General features: G+C 41.0%; 1 protein-coding gene across 5 annotated transcripts in view; it reads left to right on the plus strand.

Annotated features, from left to right (window-relative positions):
- The window catches only part of NSD3 (nuclear receptor binding SET domain protein 3), a 192,758-nt gene that overhangs the window by 55,597 nt on the left and 117,449 nt on the right, over positions 1 to 19,712 (plus strand). For all 5 annotated transcript variants that reach the window (XM_089661313.1, XM_089661314.1, XM_089661315.1 and 2 more), the window contains exons 5-6: positions 9,330 to 9,881; positions 16,082 to 16,211. In XM_089661313.1, coding sequence (XP_089517439.1) covers positions 9,330 to 9,881; positions 16,082 to 16,211 — 682 coding nt within the window. The remainder of the gene's footprint in view (positions 1 to 9,329; positions 9,882 to 16,081; positions 16,212 to 19,712) is intronic.

Consider the following 19,712-nt stretch of genomic DNA (forward strand, 5'->3'; position numbering starts at 1 on the left):
CACCATTTCTAGGTGGCTCAAACAGATCGTGCAAACTTATAGTCAAGGTCAGGTTTTTCCCCTTACATTCCAGGCTTTCTTGGAACAAGCTTTAAATGTTTCTTGGAAATTTTGGGATCAGGCCTTTGTTTCCCAGGTATTCAGTTCATATGCTTTACCAGGTAAACATTTCAGCTATGGAAATATGTCTCCAAGTAAATGTAATTAATGCATTGTTGCATAGAAAATGTGTAGTCATACCTTAGTTAAGTCATTTGTCAATCAAAAGTGACCACCTGTGGCTAGTAATCTTGTATGTAACTTGTGCTTGCTTTGTCACCTGGGCATTAATATCTGGTAATGAAGACTGGCTACCACTGCTTCCCTTCCCAATGCAGTGGGACTGATTGTACTACTTCTTCTCCACTGCTTCCCTTCCCAGTGCAGTGGGACTGATTGTACTACTTCTTCTCCACTGCTTCCCTTCCCAGTGCAGTGGTACTGATTGTACTACTTCTTCTCCACTGCTTCCCTTTCCAATGCAGTGGGACTGATTGTACTACTTCTTCTCCACTGCTTCCCTTCCCAATGCAGTGGGACTGATTGTACTACTTCTTCTCCACTGCTTCCCTTCCCAATGCAGTGGGACTGATTGTACTACTTCTTCTCCACTGCTTCCCTTCCCAATGCAGTGGGACTGATTGTACTACTTCTTCAATGCTTCCCTTCCCAATGCAGTGGGACTGATTGTGCTACTTCATCACTGCATCCCTTCCCAATTCAGTGGGACTGATTGTACTACTTCTTCATTGCTTCCCTTCCCAATGCAGTGGGACTGATTGTACTACTTCTTCTCCACTGCTTCCCTTCCCAATGCAGTGAAACAGATTGTACAACGTCTGCAGAGGCAGCACTGACCTTGTGACCTCTTCACTTGATTGGTAGCCCAGCCCAGAGTATGAATCATGGGAGATATAGTCTTCAACATGCAGAGGTAATAATATACGTAGAGCAAAGATCCCAACCATAACCTAGTGATAGTCATAGGCTTTGTGTAGACCTTTAAAGGATAAGTTCACCTTTGGGAACATGTTACATGTTCCACTGGTTTTTAGGGTGGAACGTGTAACATGTTCTCATAGCTGCAGTCGCCGCCCGCTGCCTCCCCTCCCTCTGACAGATAGTATGGGGAGATGCCTACATGGCCGCATCATTCATTCACAGACTTCTGTGAAAATGAATGAACTGCAAGTCGTCGGCTTTTAGTTTTCAATGAACTACCACAGTGCTGTGGAGTGCCGTGATAGTTCATTGAAGCTTCCTGTCAGTAGATCTGCTTACTCGTATATCCCGTATGGCAAGCAGATATTCTGACAGGTCTGCAGGAGACTAGCGATCTCTGGTACAATGCTTTCCAGGCTTGTGTAGACAAAAATAATAAATGCACATATTTTTACCTGCAAAAAAATATGCATTTATTATTTTTGTCTGAAAGGTGAAATCCTTTAACCATTTCCCACCCGACCTATAGCCAGATGGTGGCCGGGCGAGCACCTCGTCCCTCTGGGTGTACGCCATATGGAGTCCTTTCAGGCATGCGCAGTTTGTCTCCCCGCAGAGCCGCGCAGTGGCGCTATCTGTCAACGGCCATGTACCTCGAACTCGGCCAATGACAGATCTGTGTACCGGCCAGTACCATGTGATTTGCTGTGACCAATCACAGCAGATCACATGACAGTTGTGTACAATGGATGGCTTCCTTTCATGCCATCCATTGTATACAAGTGTGGCTAGCTGTGAATGGTCACAGCGATCATAATATGCACAAGCTGGGCCAATCACAGCCCAGCTGTGTCATGTGATTAGCTGTGGCCAAATCACAGTTAAGCACAAAAAAAAAACCCTGAATGAATTGATTTCATTCAGGTAAATGCTTGCTTATAGCAAAGTAATTCTTTACTAAAAGCAAATTGTGTAAAAAAAAAAAAAAATACTGATCATTTCCTCAAAGTAGTACAATGTTACTATGGTAACATTATACTACTGTGGTCATAGTGAAATATGAAAAAAATCTTAAAAAAGAGAAAAAAATTTAATAAAAAATAATAAAAAAATAAAAAAAAATTATTTTTTTTTTGCACTGTCACCAGTCAGTGTCCCTGATCACCGACGTGCCAGTTATATGATGATGCTGTACTTCTCAAAAATTATGACAAAAAAATTACAACTTAAAAAAACTCGCCATGCCTCTTATGCGTCGAACTGTCTACTTTGCAAAAAGGGGTCATTTGGGGATATCTGTACTGTTCTGACATTCTTGGACCTCAAGAAATTAGATTGGCTGTCAGTACTTCAGGAATGATCAATATTCAGATATTTCCCATAGTTTGTGAACTCTATAACTTTCCTACAGACTAAATAATACATCCTAATTTGGGTTATTTTCACCAAAGACATGTAGCAGAATACATCTCGGCCTAAATTTATGAAGAACAATTATTTATTTGCAAACTTTTATAACAGAAACAAAGAAAAATGTGTTTTTTTTTCAACATTTTAGAATTTTTTTAATTTAGCAAAAAAAAAACAAAAAACCCCAGTGGTGATTAAATACAACCAAAAGAAAGCTCTAGTTGTGTGAAGAAAATGATAACATTTTAGTTTGGGTACAATGTTGTATGACCGCGCAATTGTCATTCAAAGTGTGAGAGCGCTGACACCTGAAAATTGACCTGGGCAGGAAGGGGGTAAAAGTGCCCAGTATGGAAGTGGTTAAAGCCATTAATTACTTTTTTATTTTAAGTAATACATGACTTTAGACATACTTTTTAAGGTGAAAAGGGTAAATTAATATTAATCTTTTTAACCTATAAGAACATAGTGATGTCTAAAAGCTGTGCCAGAATTCATCCTGAATTGTACACTACCCAGGCTGCAAAGGGCTGGCACAGTGTTTTCCATTTCTTGCTCAAACCATGCGTATGCACAATTCTGCTTGACCTTAGAGAATAAAGTCATTTTGCTCAGAACATTTACTGAAAGATAAACAGCTGTTTTTCTTTATGGCCAGGTACAAGGGCAAGTTTTTATAAGATGCTGATAGTGTTTAATGGTGTAGTAGAGAAGTATTGTCACACCAGGGATGTGTGGTTACATCGATGTTTATAGAGCGGGAATCATTTTAGAGTCTCCTCGCCCTTTAAAGCAGATGTGTAGCTTGGAGGACACTGACAAAACCAAGGACTGAAAAGATTTTAAAGATAAGTAAAGGTCATTGTAGCTGCATAAAATGGGCCTTAATTTTTGCGTGGAGCGCCCATTATACTGGGCTTATTGTGAGGGCAACATTGTGTAATGTACCTTACCTAGTAGCTGCAAAGTCTACCACTTTGCTCCTGTTTGATTGTTAACCTCCCATTTGTTTGGTAATTTTTGTATGCATGCTGCTGTACTAGGACGAGATAAAGTCAGTTGCTGTCCTTTCAACTCAAAGAAGTAAAAAAAGTCAGAGATTTCAGACTACTTGGAACAGAATCACCAAAACATTTTTTCTCTACAGGTCGTGTTAATTTCATTTTAGATTTTTATTTCCCAGCTAATTGATTTTGTCAATCTATTCCATTGTGGTAATTGTGGTTGTAAGTGAAAATCAATGTACAGATTTTGTGGTAGTTTGTCTGGACAGATAACATCCATAAAAGAATACAATAGTCTGCTGAATGTTTTCTACAATTCTCTTTATTGATCTTGGTAAGACTTTTTGTTAACTCCATTTAAGATTGAAAACATAAAACAGATCTCAAAAGTGAAAGTGTATAAAACCAGTGCACTGCCTAAATATCTCCAAAAAAGTAAATGAGATCACCAAAATTCTATTGTTTATACACAAATTGGAATAAAAATATAAATCATTATGATGCTCAAGGAGCTTCTGCCAACACAGAAAGTGTTCCTAGCACCAGTAAATAAATCAAACTTATGAATATACAGCTGCTCCTTAAACCCTCCATTAGTGAATATCACCTATACATACCCCATAATCAGTGTAATAAATTAAATAAAAAAGCCATACAAAGCATAAATCATGTGAGCATATATAAACATGAAGCACAATCAATAATTCAGTGAAAATTCATAAAGTGCAGTCTATAAATATCAGTCCAAATCAATCCTTCTTATATCGAATGTGCAACCACAACACCAGTGCTGTAGACGTGACTCTCAGTTTTAAGTGCTCAGGGTGGACTCTCACCTCCCAATTAGACCACACTTGGTCTTAAATCGTTTTATCCAGCTCAATCAAGATCACAGATGTAGCTGCCTAATATGCTATGATTTTCTCCACGATCACCATTAAATCCACTTGTCCTCTTTTCCCAATCTCAATTCTTCTGTCCTCTCTGATTGCTTCCAGAACCCCTGGAAATCACTAATGATTAGAAAATTGAAGGAATGTTCTAAGAATTCAAAATTTGGAACAAAAGCTTTAGGGCCTTGTTCATTTGGGCTCCAGCTTGTAGAAGAGTTTTGTGTAGAGCAAGGGGCTCCAAACTGTGGCCTGTGGGCCAGATGTGGCCCTTTGCTTGCCTCTATCCAGCCCTTGAAGCATTATTCGATTCCACTGATACAAGGAACTATTCCTTCCACTGACACCAAAGGTGAAGCACTATTCTTCCCACTGACACCAACAATGGGGTACTATTCCTCCCTCTGGAACCCAAGATAGGGAACTAATTCTCCCACTGAAACCAGTGATGGGACACTATTCCTCCCACTGACACCAGTGATGTAATTTGTTTACTCCTAGTGACCACCAAGCCTATGGTACTGTTTACTCCCACCAGTGCCAGGGCACTTTGTACTCCCACTGACCACAGTTTGAAGGGCAGTAAACTGGCACTTTGTTTCAAAAGTTTAGAGACCCCTGGTGCTTTTGCAAAGCATTTGAACAACTTTCCAAACAGCTGCCTTGAAGTCTTCAGTTCTGATATGAGGATGTTAAACATTAAATAAGCTTTTAGAAAGCTTCATTTGGCTTTTTTGGGTTCTTTTACAATGCAGTGGCAGCAGCTGGGGGGCACACGCTGCGGCCGCGATACTTCGTGGCCACAGCAAGAATTATATCCCTTGTCGCTTTCAGTGGGCGTAGCACCCGCAGAGCATGACCCATTCAAGTGAGGGGTTAGCGGAGATGGTGAGAAGGCGATACATTGCCTACTCACCACATGTCAAATGCTCTCTGAAGAGCGAACCGAACATGGATTGTTCTATAGAGACAAATGCAAGTGTGAACAGACCTTTACCAAGTTTCACTTGGTGCTGATACATGCTAGCAGCTTGTTAAAGTGACATTGGGCTAGAGCTTAATGATGATTTAAAGGCTTCAACAAAGCATTATTCAAGTGCAGAGCTCAACACTTCTTGTGAAATCACTGTAAGAAATGGCTGCTGAAATTCTGCTTCCTGAAGCAGGCCATACATGGATCGAAATTCGGCTGGTTCAGCAGGGACCAGACAAATTTCAATCCATGTGCTGGCTAGTTGGTTGTACACAAGTCAACATATCGATCAACTTGTGTACAATCAGCCTGTCGGTTTTTTCAGTGCCGCCATCTATAGCCGGCAAAACTGATCATTGTATTCTGTGGGCAGGGAAGGCTTAGAAAGAGAAGATTTTATTGTTTATGGTTAACTCTAAATTGATTACCTGTAAAGGCTTTAAACAGTTGCTTATGGACAATTGGGGGTATTTTAGTTTCATGTGTCACAGGCAAACGTAATTTTGAGTCCTGAAATATTTGGTATCTATTTTGTCAACTCTAATCTGTACAATTTTCTAAAAATTTGAAAATTTTATTTTATTTATTTGCATTAAATTCATTTGAAAGTATTTTGACTGAAAATGTAGGTTTGATAAATGGATGCACAAATATCATACAATTTAAAAAATCGCAACTACCATCGCTTTAATCTACATGGTCTCTGTTTTTAAAAATATCTCCTGTATGTGAGATGAAAGGGTTAAAGGGTTTGTATTTTGTTTAGTGTTTCCATTCTTTGATGTGGTCCTGGGAAGTCCCTTACTACATCCTCTCACCTCTGCACTTTTACAGAAATGAATTTCCACTTTAAGCAAATTGGAGTTTCTTTGCTTGTGTTTTGACACTGAAAATGCAACAGAAACAAGCTTTGTAGGGACTTTTCTAAAAATGGAAAAGGTTAATAAAAAGATGTAAATTCCCCATTTGATAACAGATCTGAATGCAACAGTATTGTATGGGCCCATGCACCCTCGTCTGTATTGATCCTCAGTGTAAAGCTGCATAAACCAAAATGGAAAGATCTGCATTTGAGGACACACATATGGAGCGTATTTTATGCTGTACGCATGTAAACATTTGTGGTAGCCTTTCCGTTCATACGGTGCAAAAACTGCTCAGGGCCAACAAATAAACATCAACAACATAATTAGACACTATTGATGTGTACATGTCAGCCCACAAGAAGTCCTTCATGTGCTGATAGTAGCTCATGTGCAGAATGACCTAGGCAGTCATTTATTAATCTTTGGTGACTGAAGGCCAGTTATTGTGTGCATGCTCCTCCACCACAAGAATACCTTAAAGGATAAGTTCACCTTTGGGAACATGTTTCATTTTCTACCTATATTTAGAGTGGAACATGTTCCCACTCCTGCAGCCGGTGCCTGCTCCACTGCCTCCAGTGACGGCAAGCAGGAGGTCTTCTCCCTCCACTGGCTGTCACTATTTTAGAAAAAAACCTGGCCATGCAGGGCTCTGCCCACCTGGCTGCCTCACTCATTCACAGAGTTCTGTGAATGGACAACAGCAAGTACCGGCATCCTTTACGGCTATCGGCTTTTAGTTCTAACATGGCGCTGGTGAGCACTCTGGTAGTTCATTGTCTCTTCCTGTCAGTGTGTATCTGCCTGCCTGTATGAGGTACGAGCAGACAGGTACACTGACAAGTCTGCAGGAGACCTGCATGGCACCTGCGATCTCCTGAGCTCCAAGTAAAAAATACTAATAAATGCACATTTGTTTTTACCTACAATGACGTGCATTTATTATTTTTTTTAAAAGGTGAACTTATCCTTGAATCAGGGCCAAGATGTAAACATCAATAGCATGCAATCAGCAATGCAAGTGGCACTGATTACTTATTGGTGATTTTTAGGTGACACTCCTGAGTTGCAGCAGTGGCCAATAGAATGTATTTGCACTGTTTGTGGTACAAATGTAAACGTTACAGCAAACATTGCATGCTTACAGTGTATGAACAAGGTTTTATGCAGGATCAGACTACCAGCAAGAACATATGTAAAATCATCTGTCCCGTGTGCATGAGGCCTTAGGCTGCTACAGCTGTTTATGACTGTCATCTGTTCTGTGTTTTCATCTCAGCAGTTCAAAACCTGGTTTGGGTATAAGTATATAAATCCAATCACTAAAATCTCATACAAGCTTTAAAATCATAATGTAATTTCAATATTTTCAGTATATGCAGCTTTCATTAAAATAATGCTTTTGATCCTGTCATGAAGACCCTGTGCAAGCATTTCCTGTGCTGCCACCTTGTCAGCCTTTCACAGGCTCTCCCAGCAGAGACTAAGAACAGCTGTGCTGACATACAGTTGCAAGAAAAAGTATGTGAACCCCTTGGGATTCCGTGGAGTTTTGCATGAATTGGGCATAAAATGTGCTCTGAACGTCATCTAAGTCACAACAATAGAAGAACACAGTCTGCTGAACATAATACTACACAAACATTAGATGTTGCGATGGTTTAATTGCACATAACATGTAAACATTCACAGTGCAGGGAGGAAAAAGTATGTGAGGCCCTAGCTTAATGACTTCTCCCAGAGCTAATTGGAGCCAGGAGTGAGCCAACCTTGACTCCAATCAGTGTGATGATATTGGATGTGTTGCTGACAGCTGTCCTGCCCTTAAAAAACACATACCTGTTTTGGGTTTACTGGTTTCAAGAAGCACTGTCTGATGTGAACCATGCCTCGCAGAAAAGAGCTCTCAGAAGACCTACGATCAAGAATTGTTGACTTGCATGAAGCTGGAAAGGGTTACAAAAGTATCTCCAAAAGCCTTGATGTTCATGTGTCCATGGTAAGACAGACTGTCTACAAATGGAGAAAGTTTAGCACTGTTGCTACTCTCCCTAGGCGTGATCATCCTGTAAAAATGACTGCAAGAGCACAGCGCAGAATGCTGCATGAGGTAAAGAAGAATCCCAGTGTCAGCTAAAGACCTACAGAAATCTCTGGCACATGCTAACATTTTTGTTGACACATCTACAATAAGGAAAACATTAAACAAGAATGGAGTACATAGGAGGACACCACGGAGGAAGCCATTGTTGTCCAAAAAGAATATTGCAGCACGTTTGAAGTTTGCAAAAGAGCACCTGGATGTTCCACAGCACTACTGGCAAAATATACTGTGGACAGATGAAACCAAGATTGAGTTGTTTGGGAAGAACACACAACACTATGTGTGGAGAAAAAAAGGCACAGCACACCAACATCAAAACCTCATCCCCACTGTAAAACATGGAGGAGGGAGCATCATGGTTTGGGGCTGCTTTGCTGCCTCAGGGCCTGGACGGATTGTTGTCATTGATGGGAAAATGAATTCCAGAGTTTATCAAGACATTTTGCAGGAAAACGTACGACCATCTGTCCGCCAACTGAAGCTCCGCAGAGGATGGGTGATGCAACAGGACAATGACCCAAAGCATACAAGTAATTCAACAAAACAATGGCTGCAACAGCACAGAATACGTCTTCTGGAGTGGCCCAGTCAGAGTCCAGACCTCAACCCGATTGAAATGCTGTGTCATGACCTTAAGACAGCGATTCACACCAGACATCCCAAGAATATTGCTACACTGAAACAGTTTTGTGAAGAGGAGTGGTCCAAAATTACTCCAGATCGTTGTGCAGATTTGATCTGCAACTACAGGAAACATTTGGTTGAGGTTATTGCTGCCAAAGGAGGGTCAACCAGTTATTAAGTCCAAAGGTTCACATACTTTTTCTTGCAACTGTACATTGCACAGCCGTGTTCCAGTGTTTTCACCATTAGGAAACCCACGCTGACAAATAGTTGCTGGGGTACATGTATGTAGACAGGAAAAGGCTGCAGGCTCACTGTAGGAGATTAGCAGACATAGTACATAACACACAGGTGCATCAATTGAGAGCTACTGTATGTATTGAGGTGCAGTAGGACTAAAAAAAAAACCTGTATTTTTTGTAGGTGTATCATTACATGTGACTATATAGTGTCTAACCTTTCTGTTATCTTGTGTAGATGAGGAAACCCCGGCCGCAGAAAGAACGCATCCAGTGGGATATCGGTATCGCCCATGCTGAGAAAGCCCTGCGGATGACACGGGAGGAGAGAATAGAGCAGTACACTTTCATCTACATAGATCCAGAAAGCTCTCCTGAACCCAAAAAGCCAGCACCTAGTAAAAAGTGTCGGAGGTCCACATCAAGTAGTGAGGCAGAATCTGCCCGTTCATCAGACGTTACCAAATCTCCTCCAGCACCTCAATCTACTTCTTCGTTAAGAGACTCTAGAGACTCTGTACCTGAAACCCGTAGGCAGAGCCAGAGAAAACAGGCACCGGCACAGCCACCGCCAGAAGAAGAGGCACCGCCACCTCAGCCACCTCCCCCTCCAAAAATCCCCTGGAAGACAGCAGCTGCTCGCAAATCCCTTCCCCCTTCAGTTCTTTTGCACAAGGGCACTATTGACCTTCAGAAGTGCAATATGTCACCTGTGGTGAAAATTGAGAATGTTTTAGCCCTCAAGAATGCCTCTTCTGAAGGTATTGACCAATTCATATTCACAACTAAGGTAAGGAGAAATCAGAAACCACTAATACTTGTAGTGTATTACAATGAGAAAATTCCACGCTGCATTTATATGGGTTTATATGCATTTATGGGTTTAAAATCTCATATACTACAATTCATTGAAACTGGATAAAGGGATTGTAAGAGAGTTGAGTACTGTGCCTAATACTTTGTTTTCAGTAACACCAGTTCATTTGAATGAATTTATATAGCCACACCATAACAAGATAATTACTGAACACCTGCTGGACATCACTTATCACAATTTGATCCTTTTTTGGAGGACATATTTGTCTTAGTTCCTAAAGCATCCACATTGTGGCATTGCTTACTCACTAGAAAACTAAACCTTCCTATCCTTTACAGCATTGGTCTCCAAACTGTGGTCCAAGGTCCAGATGCAGCCCTTTGCTAGCCTTTTTCTGACCCTTGGGGTACTATTCCTTCCAGTGATATGACACCAACAGTGGGGCATAATTCCTACCACTGACACCATTGCTGAAGCACTATTCCTCCGACTAGTATCAATGATGGGACACTATTCCTTCCACTGACACCAATAATGGGGCACTATTCCTTCCACTGACACCAACAATGGGGCACTATTCCTTCCACTGACACCAACAATGGGGCACTATTTCTTCCATTGACATCAACAATGGGGCACTATTTCTTCCACTTACACCATAGATGGGGCACAAGTCTTCGACCTGCTGACCATCAACCCTGAGGCCCATGTTTATTCTCACTGATACTAGGCCTAGGACATTTTCTACCCCCACTGGCCATAGTTCAGTCCCCCAAAGTCTGAAGGACAATAAACTAGCACATTGAAAAGTTAGGAGATTCCTGCTTTACAGCAAAGGAAGTCTGTTTTTGATCTTCAGTTGCCATGGTGCTGCACATGCAATCAGTTATGACACCAGTTATTTGATGGTTTTACAATTCAGATGAGAGCACAAGCAATTGTGACAGTTATAATGCATGGATTGCCTTAACCTTCCTAGCAGTCTGATTATGTCAATATTTTTGAATGTCAAAGCAGTACATTGTTTTGCATGGAAATTTGTTGTTTTATATTGTAGGCCTGTAATTCTTAGGAATAACTTACTTAAATCTGGAAAAACAAGAGTCTAGTAGACATCCCGGGGTGTGATAAAGTTTGAAACACGAAATCATAAATTATAATATAATAATATAATTATAATAAAACATGTAATTCAATAATGTAATCAAACCAAAAACACTGAAATTTGTCCAAACAAGGGTGCAATATTACTAGACACTGCATATTGGTTTAGTAAACATCCTGGGTATAAAAAATTTTGAAACATGGGATTGCACAAAGTCCAATGTCACAATCAGGTGCTGCCTGATCCGTACCACAGTCAATAGAGCACCAAGTTCGCACATCACTTAACTCAGTCGCAGAATCGTCACTATCGGCACTTTCAGTGTCTGATGACGAATTTCCCCACGAATCATTATCACTCAATTCTGCAAGTGATTCTAATTCACTATTGCTGTTTTCTAGTTGGTCTAAAACTGCTTTTGACCTAAAGGGACGCATTTTGGATGCCTTGGACATTCTCAAGTTTCCAGGCAGAAAGAACAGTAAAAGTGCAGGCAGGCCACAGGACAAAGCACTAGGGACAAAATTTAGGTGAAATGGTTTGATACAGTAATGTAATCCTCACAGATTACAATGTATTGTGTGTATGCTTTGTTTTGTTTACTTTTTTGAATCTCCCGCCGGTTCCACCTTGCCTGCGTTGCGGCGCTCGCAGGGAAGGGAACCCGGAAGACAGATGCGGCCAGAGGACATCAGGGGATCGCAGGGACATGGTAAATTACACTACAGTGTAATCCCGAGTGTGGCTCGGGGTTTTGATACTGAATATTAACGCAGAGCCACACTTGGGATTACCGCCAGGGAGGTTAAAAGTAATTGTTTTGGGAAACAAGTTAAATGGATGAGTTTAGTTTCACCTTAAGCATACTGTTATTCTGAAAATGTTATATAAATGTTGAAGTACTTGTGGGGGCTGTTAATAAACAAAATAATATAATCTTGTGCATTTCTATGGATAACAATTACCCTTCTCCTGAAAATACCTCAATGTAGATGAAAAGTATAACCTAAATTAATTAGTTTTTGCAAAAATAAGAATAAAATAGCCGCTCTTGCACATAACCCCATCTCATATCAGGCATAAGTAATAAACACAGTGACCAGTGCAGCGCTACAATATATAGTGAAATCACAAAATTATATGTAAAATAAGTCCATTCATCTTCATTAGAATGCTTCCATCCTTCTGTAAACACCAAGTGCTCCAAAGCATATAAGTGCAATATTCCATCACCAGATGTCTGCTCACCTCCAGGAGTATGACCTCACGTAGTAGTATGTTTGGTCTAACTGCGTTTTTGGTCCTAAGACAGACACTGTAGATCAACTGGATGGATCCCAGCTATGATTCACAACTTGTCCGGTATATAACTCCCACCTTCACATCACCTCATGAACAAAAGCCTCCGCATAAACTTTAAAACATTTTAATATCTCAAAAATAAATGGATTGCGCACTCACATGTAAAGGGTGCCCAATCGCACCAAGTTCAATCAGCCGTGGGGAGTCAACTACGATGGGGCTCATGCAGTGGATAAACCAAAGTTGCAAGTTGTATCAACCAGTGAACACTGCTAGTGCCGATACCATCGCCGGCTCCGTAGAGCATCATGACGTCATTCAAAGCCCCGCCCAAAGTGTTTCATCACTCATCATGTGACTTTCCCAAGGGGAATGTAATGAACTTATTTTACATATAATTTTGTTATTTCACTATGCATTGTAGCGCTGAACTGGTCACTGTGTTTATTACCTGTGGGGGCTGTGATCCTCAAATCAATGCTTGGCAATTAGTGATGGGGTCACATATCTTAGGAGATCTTTAGCCCCATGGAGACAGCCAGAAGCATCCTTGGGCTGTAGGCAAGGATAAAGGGATAATTGACATCCCTTGACACTCCCTTCTTACCTCTATGTTGGTCCACTCTGCAGCTTCTAGCAGGGGACAGACTTTGCTAGTCAAGCTGTGGCTGCTTTCGAATAAAAAAAATTGAGACTTTGAACTCCTGATGTACTACAAATGTTTTTAGCTGATATAACCTGAAGGTTCAATTGGGCTAGTAGATAAAGTGGCTGTAGTCATTAATTGACTGTCATCTGGACTGGGTTAAATTCCATTTGTGGACACCTGCAGTTATCACTGACTGAGAGATTTTAGGGTGAACCTTTGAAATATTGGCCTATAACTTTAAGCCCTGATTCACATCGCTGTGACTTCAGGTGTGACATGCGATTTACAAACCACACCGGAAATCACATCTATTGTATTTCTATGGCAAAAACTGTAGCTGCTGACTTTTAAAACCAGACACTCACCTGTTCCTCGATCCAGCGGTGTCTTCATCGCAGACGGTTTAACGGGGCACTCCTCTCTCCCCGGCTCCTGCATCTTCAGTGTGGGCACCTGGCTGTGACAGCTTGTGGCTTCACAGCCGGGTGCCCACTGCACAAGTAGCGCTCCACTCTCTGAATGTCACATGTCCCAGAAGACTATGGAGAGGGAGGGGGGAGGACAACTTCCCCTTCTGATCAGCTAGGGCAGTGGTCGGCAAGCCGCGGCTCGCGAGCCACATGCGGCTCTTTACACTCTTTAATGCGGCTCTTGTGCGCCGGGCGCCCGCTCCCCTCCCTCCTCTCGGGCGGCAGGGACTCTGCAGCGTGATCCAAAAAAAAAACAGCCAGGGCAGCGCGCTCAAATGCAATGATTGGCCAGTCTCGCTGCCACTCACATCCTGATAGCCAGTGATTGGCTGTCAGGATGTGTGTAGGCGGGGCAGCGTGACGAACGTGAGAGGAGCTAGGCTCCTCTCACAGTCCGCCCTGAAGACCGGAACGGCGCGGGAACATGGCGAGAGGAACGCGCGGAGCAAAGGTAAGTGAATTGACACAGGGGGGACTTGGCTTACTACTTGCTACTTACTTACTACTACTATATAAGGGATGAATTAATATGGGGGATGAATTACTATAGGGGGGATGAATTACTATGGGGGATGAATTACTATGGGGGATGAATTACTGTAGGGGGGATGAATTACTATGGGGGATGAATTACTATATGGGGGATGAATTACTATAGGGGGGATGAATTACTATGGGGAATGAATTACTATAGGGGGATGAATTACTATGGGGGATGAATTACTATAGGGGGGATGAATTACTATATGGGGGATGAATTACTATGGGGGATGAATTACTATGGGGGATGAATTATTATATGGGGGATGAATTACTATGGGGGATGAATTACTATATGGGATGAATTTCTATGGGGGATGAATTACTATGGGGGATGAATTACTATATGGGGGATGAATTACTATATGGGGGATGAATTACTATGGGGGGGATGAATTACTATGGGGGATTAATTACTATATGGGGGATGAATTACTATATGGGGGATGAATTACTATGGGGGATGAATTACTATATGGGGAATGAATTACTATGGGGGATGAATTACTATATGGGGGGATGAATTACTATATGGGGGGATGAATTACTATATGGGGGATGAATTACTATATGGGGGATGAGTTACTATGGGGGATGAATTACTATAAAAACTTATTGAAACTAAAAACAGTGTACCATCCTATGTATTTTCAGTTTTAAAAATGTGGCTCTCAAAATAAATTTCAATCGTGGTTTTGGCGAGATTTGGCTCAGTTGAAAAAAAAGGTTGCCCACCACTGAGCTAGGAGATGCAGTGGGAGTGGATACCAGTCAAACTCAGGTACTCGCTCCCACCCCCCCTGCTCCCTAAAGGTGCCAGTCCTTAACTGGGAGCGGGGGCTGAGGCCTTAAAATGGAGCTTCCCCTTTTGGGTGGAGTTCTGCTTTAATATGTGCGATTTCAAGTAGCGCAATTTGAAAAATAGTTCCTGAATTACTTTTCCATCACTTAAGTGTGATTTAACTCTCAGAGACTATAAGGGAAATGGCACTGAAATAGCACCTGTGTCAATATCAGCACTACTTTGAAGTCATGCTTTAAATGGAACCAAATCGCACCACTTTGAAATTGCATTTGGTGTGAACCAGGGCTTAGTCCTACTAGATAATCTGCTCCAAGGATGTTTCCATTTAATACAGTAATAGAGATATGAAAAAGAGTAAGGATGTCAACAACCTTCATTATGGATTCATACCTTTTGTTGCTCTGAAGGAAAAGCTGTCTGTTTTGTGTCAATGTGAATGGGAATGATTTTTCATTATAAATCACCTGATGCACTTTTTGAGGTCTAACGAAGAAAATGACAGTGTCTGAATCCCTTTAGATGTGGTTAACCCATTGGGAATTTCCCAACAAAAATTAGACTTATGGGAAAATAAGCAGGAAAAACAATGGGGGGGGGGTGCATTCCATACCCCAACTGTGTACAGAACGCCTCCATGTTTCCTTATTGCACTGAATTTTAGAGAAACTCACACTGCTGCAGATTGAAAAGGAAATTCATTTTTAATAATATTCAATTACAATATGCCTGGTGTAGCATTTATATATGCTGTATTTTTTTTTTATTTGTTAATTTGTCCCCCATGAAAGCAGAGTTACCCTTTAAGGATCTGTGTTCATGAAGCTTTAGTTAATGATGACATTCAGACTGTCATGATTGACATATTATGAATTGGCCATTGATCATCTTGCTCTCTCCATTTACATATAGATTTCTCAATCCTTCCTAATCAGTGTAGATAGAGGAATCTCCCCTGAAGGCTATGGTTTTCAGACAGCTGCAGCACTCATGGCTGTCTGAATACCCCGACATTATACAATAGGATACAGTCACTGGCCAACAGTGTTCCACCCAGCTCCTGCGATTTTATTAGCAAAGTTTGCCAAGCCGGGTGGTGCTGACAGAGCTAGCAATGGCTTGAATTTTGACTGACTCAGCAAGAATCAGCTGAAGTTTGGGCTGTGTTTGGCCAGATTTAGATACTGTATCTATAGCTGTACTTAGTTTTGGAGCTTAACATTTTTTTACTTTAATAATTTTTGGTTTACTGAATCTTAACCTTTTCACAGCTTGTGTGTAATTTCCTTTGTGTTTGTTTTGAAGGGAGATGGAACCAAGCCGGAAATCACAATTAAATTGACGGAAAAGACGCCCACACCCTCCCCCAACTTGAAGGTTGAGAAAACGTCAGCACAACACACACCTGCTCCTGAAACGTCATCGGGGGCCACAGGTAGGCAAACTGCACGTGTCTGCCCCTAACACAACCTTCGTACTGCCAGAGTGAATGGGGGAGGGGGGAAGAGACTCTTGCGCCCAGCGCTGAAATCTATAGACTAAAATAAACGGAGAGAGAGAGGACATGCCCCCACTCAGTATTTTCTCTCTAAACTGCCTTCATATTTTTGTTATATGCTGCTTTTTGTGCAATAAACGATACAAAGATAATGTTTGCATTGTTGAATGGGTTTTCTGTTGTGAACAGTTATTTGGCTCAGAGGAAAGTGCTATATACAGACTTATTCCGTATTAATGTGCAGATAACAAAACTTAAGTTGTTTATATGGCACTCATTTGTTATTTGCACCAGGTATGCATTAAGTCTGCATGTGATATACTGTATATAATATTTATACAGGATATATATATATTTATATTAGTTTGCAGCTAGAACTTAAAGAAGTCTGAAAGGTATTTTGAATATGGTTTGCTTTCTGAATATTTATTTCTGTTTATGGTAATCAACACAAACTCTATTGGGGATAGGGTTAGATATGAGTTCTTAAGCTGTAATTCACTTAGAGAAGATCATGCAAGCTCATGTTTGCATTCATTTGTCTGAGAATAATAGACAGAAGATATCTGTAAATATGATTGATTTGCCTGTAAGCAAATTACCAGTCATAGAACTAGCTGAGAAAGTAACTTTGCTCAATTGCTCCTGGTAAGCAGCTTTTGTTTTACACTAGCTGTTTTTATTGTAGATCATTTGTGTTTCCATAATTTGTTCATGTGGTTCAATCCAAGTGCTAGATTTTATCTAGAGGCTTATTAGGAAACATATTCCCCCCCCCCCCCAAAAAAAAAAACAAAAAACAGTACACTGGGACTGTTAAACTGAATCTATCATTTATATTTAGCATATAAAGTACATGAATCAATCAGGCATTACTACCGTACTTCATGTCATCATTGCCAAATCACATTATTTTGGCACATTATTTTACATTTATTTAAAAAAAAAAATTATCTGTTGTTTGCTATGGATTAAAAAAGCACTGCTGCAGTCTAACTCGTGATTTAAGTCTAGGCAAAGATCATATGGTTCCTGGATAATAGTTACGTTCTAGGTGTTTCAGCTTGTCAGAGACTGCAGAGTTAATTGTGCTCAATCACACAATGTCTGATAGGCTTGCAGCGAGATTAGAGCAAAGCACCATCACTGTGCAGCCTAACTAAACAAGAAGCAAACTTTGGTCAAGTAAAAAACTTCCCTGTGTACATATGGGATTAAAACAATACATAGAAACAATATTTTAAGGTCCTTTACACGTGGGCGCATTTGCCTGTACAACATAAACAAACATGCATATTTTAATGCCTGGAAGTGCCTGGTGCTCTGTATTATTATTAATATACAGGATTTATATAGCACCAACAGTTTTCTAAGCACTTTACAATATAACGGGAAACAATACAGCAACAATACAATTCAATACAAAAGGGATAGGAGGGCCCTGCTCCTTGGAGCTTACAATCTAGGAGATCAACCAAAGACATAGATGGGTGAAAATGGCTGTAGTGTAAAGTTGCGCATACGCAAAGACGTAATGTCCTGAATGCAGGCAGCTTGTGTTTGGGATATTACATCTGTGTGCACGTGCTGTTTTATGCAAGTAGCACCGCATAGTTGCATACAGCCACCTTCACCTGTTAAAGTCTATAGGCAGCTGTATGCAGCACCAGGGGCTCTCAGGGCACTAAAATACGTCTGTTTATGCTGTACAGCCGAATGCGCCCATGTGCACGAATCCTAATACATGAATGCACACTTAAAATACTCTAGTTTCTTTCACGTGCTTGCCTATAGAAAATTTAAAAAGGCTATTGTTCCTATTCATTTGATTGTTCAAGCCTTCATATTTGCAGTGTTATGCCCACTCATTTTAGGTGCTGGCTTATCTATAGCCATAGTGTCATCCGCGCTTAGTCTGTATTGTAAGATAGAGCTCCTAGTACTTAACCGTAGGGAAGATGGAAGTCCCTGAACACACTAGATAAGGGTGCAGTGGCCTCATAGAAGATGGGCTTTTTGAACAAACCCAAATGCTCAGAAAATTGCATCAACTGACAGACTACCCAGAGAGTAAAGTATAGGGTTTTTGAAAATGGCCTTTGCTAGATACCAGAAGCCAGAAGCTTTATATTGCTTGTAATAAATGCCACCCGTTTGCAGCCCGAATCTCATCTGCACTTAGCATCATGCTGAGATGTTCTGTAAAGCAGAGCAAAGGAGGGGTCGATTGATTGTGTACGTTCCTATATCTGCCCTGCAGAAATATAAATGAGAATGAGAGAAAATGAGAATGGGATATATTCAGAATCTCTTTTTTTTTCACACATGTATATAGAGTACATCCCAAAGGGAATGAATCATATGTTGGCTTTTCCATTCCTCTTTCATTCTTAGATATGGGAAATCATTCTGTTTGGTTTAAATTCATTGAAAACCTTTATGTTAAAATCTACGCAGTATGAAGATTCATATTTCTGTTCCCTCTATGGGGAGATTCACTACTGCATATCTCCGTGATTGCTTTCTTTTGCTAGTCTGCTCTGCCTGTCTATAGAGTGTGTTAGTAGTTATTTCCCCAACTTCCTCACTGCACAGTCAAAGCAGGCAAGTAACATAGAGAACCAGTCAATAATACGTTAAATTATGACTCTTGAGCAACATTGAGTAATTAAAGGATATCTAAACCTAAGAATAAAATGTAATATATTGAAGCATACCAGTCCTTGGATGTGGTGGTTGCCGTAGTTTTCATTTTTGAGACTTAGCAAGTACAGAAAATGCCTGTTGTTATTAACAGAAATGCAATGTCATTTGTAACTTTCTGTAAACTGAAAATAATGTCCACCCCCCCTTCCCCCATGTAATGGAGATGAGGAGGAAGGAGTGTTTGTAGTCCTGTCTGAGGCTGATATCAGAGAAGTGATTCTGTCACTAGTGAAAAATTTCAAGCAACAGGATTGCTAACAGTCTGCCTGCCTACCTACCTGTCCCTATGGAGTTGCTCCCTCTGTAGCTGAGGCAGTGAGCTGTCGCTTTAATCGCTATCGATCAAAATTCAGCAGCGTTCAGCCAGTGATGGAGTAACATCTCACTTTCTCAGCAACAGAGGGTGTGGATCCATAGGGACAGACAGGCAGCCACTTTAGAGATCATAGTGGTCACTGTCAGCAGAATCTCTTATCTGTCATCAGCCTAATGCAGGCCATAGACTGGTCGTTTATCAGCCGAATTTTCGTCCGAAAGAATAATCGGCCGATATTCGCACCGTTAGTGGGCAATGTCGTCGGCCGATTTTCGCGGTTCTTTCTCGTTTCTTTTAACGGTCATGCTGGAAAATCTACAAAAAACTGACAATTTTCATAAGCATTGGTGGCAACAGAACGACCGATTTTTCATTTTTCTGCCGACAATTCAGCCGATAAACGACCCGTCTATGGC

The sequence above is a fragment of the Staurois parvus genome, unplaced genomic scaffold, assembly GCF_062004578.1.
Source record: "Staurois parvus isolate SC_StPar_1 unplaced genomic scaffold, SC_StPar_1.0 ptg001328l, whole genome shotgun sequence".
In the NCBI taxonomy this organism is placed as follows: Eukaryota; Metazoa; Chordata; class Amphibia; order Anura; family Ranidae; genus Staurois; species Staurois parvus.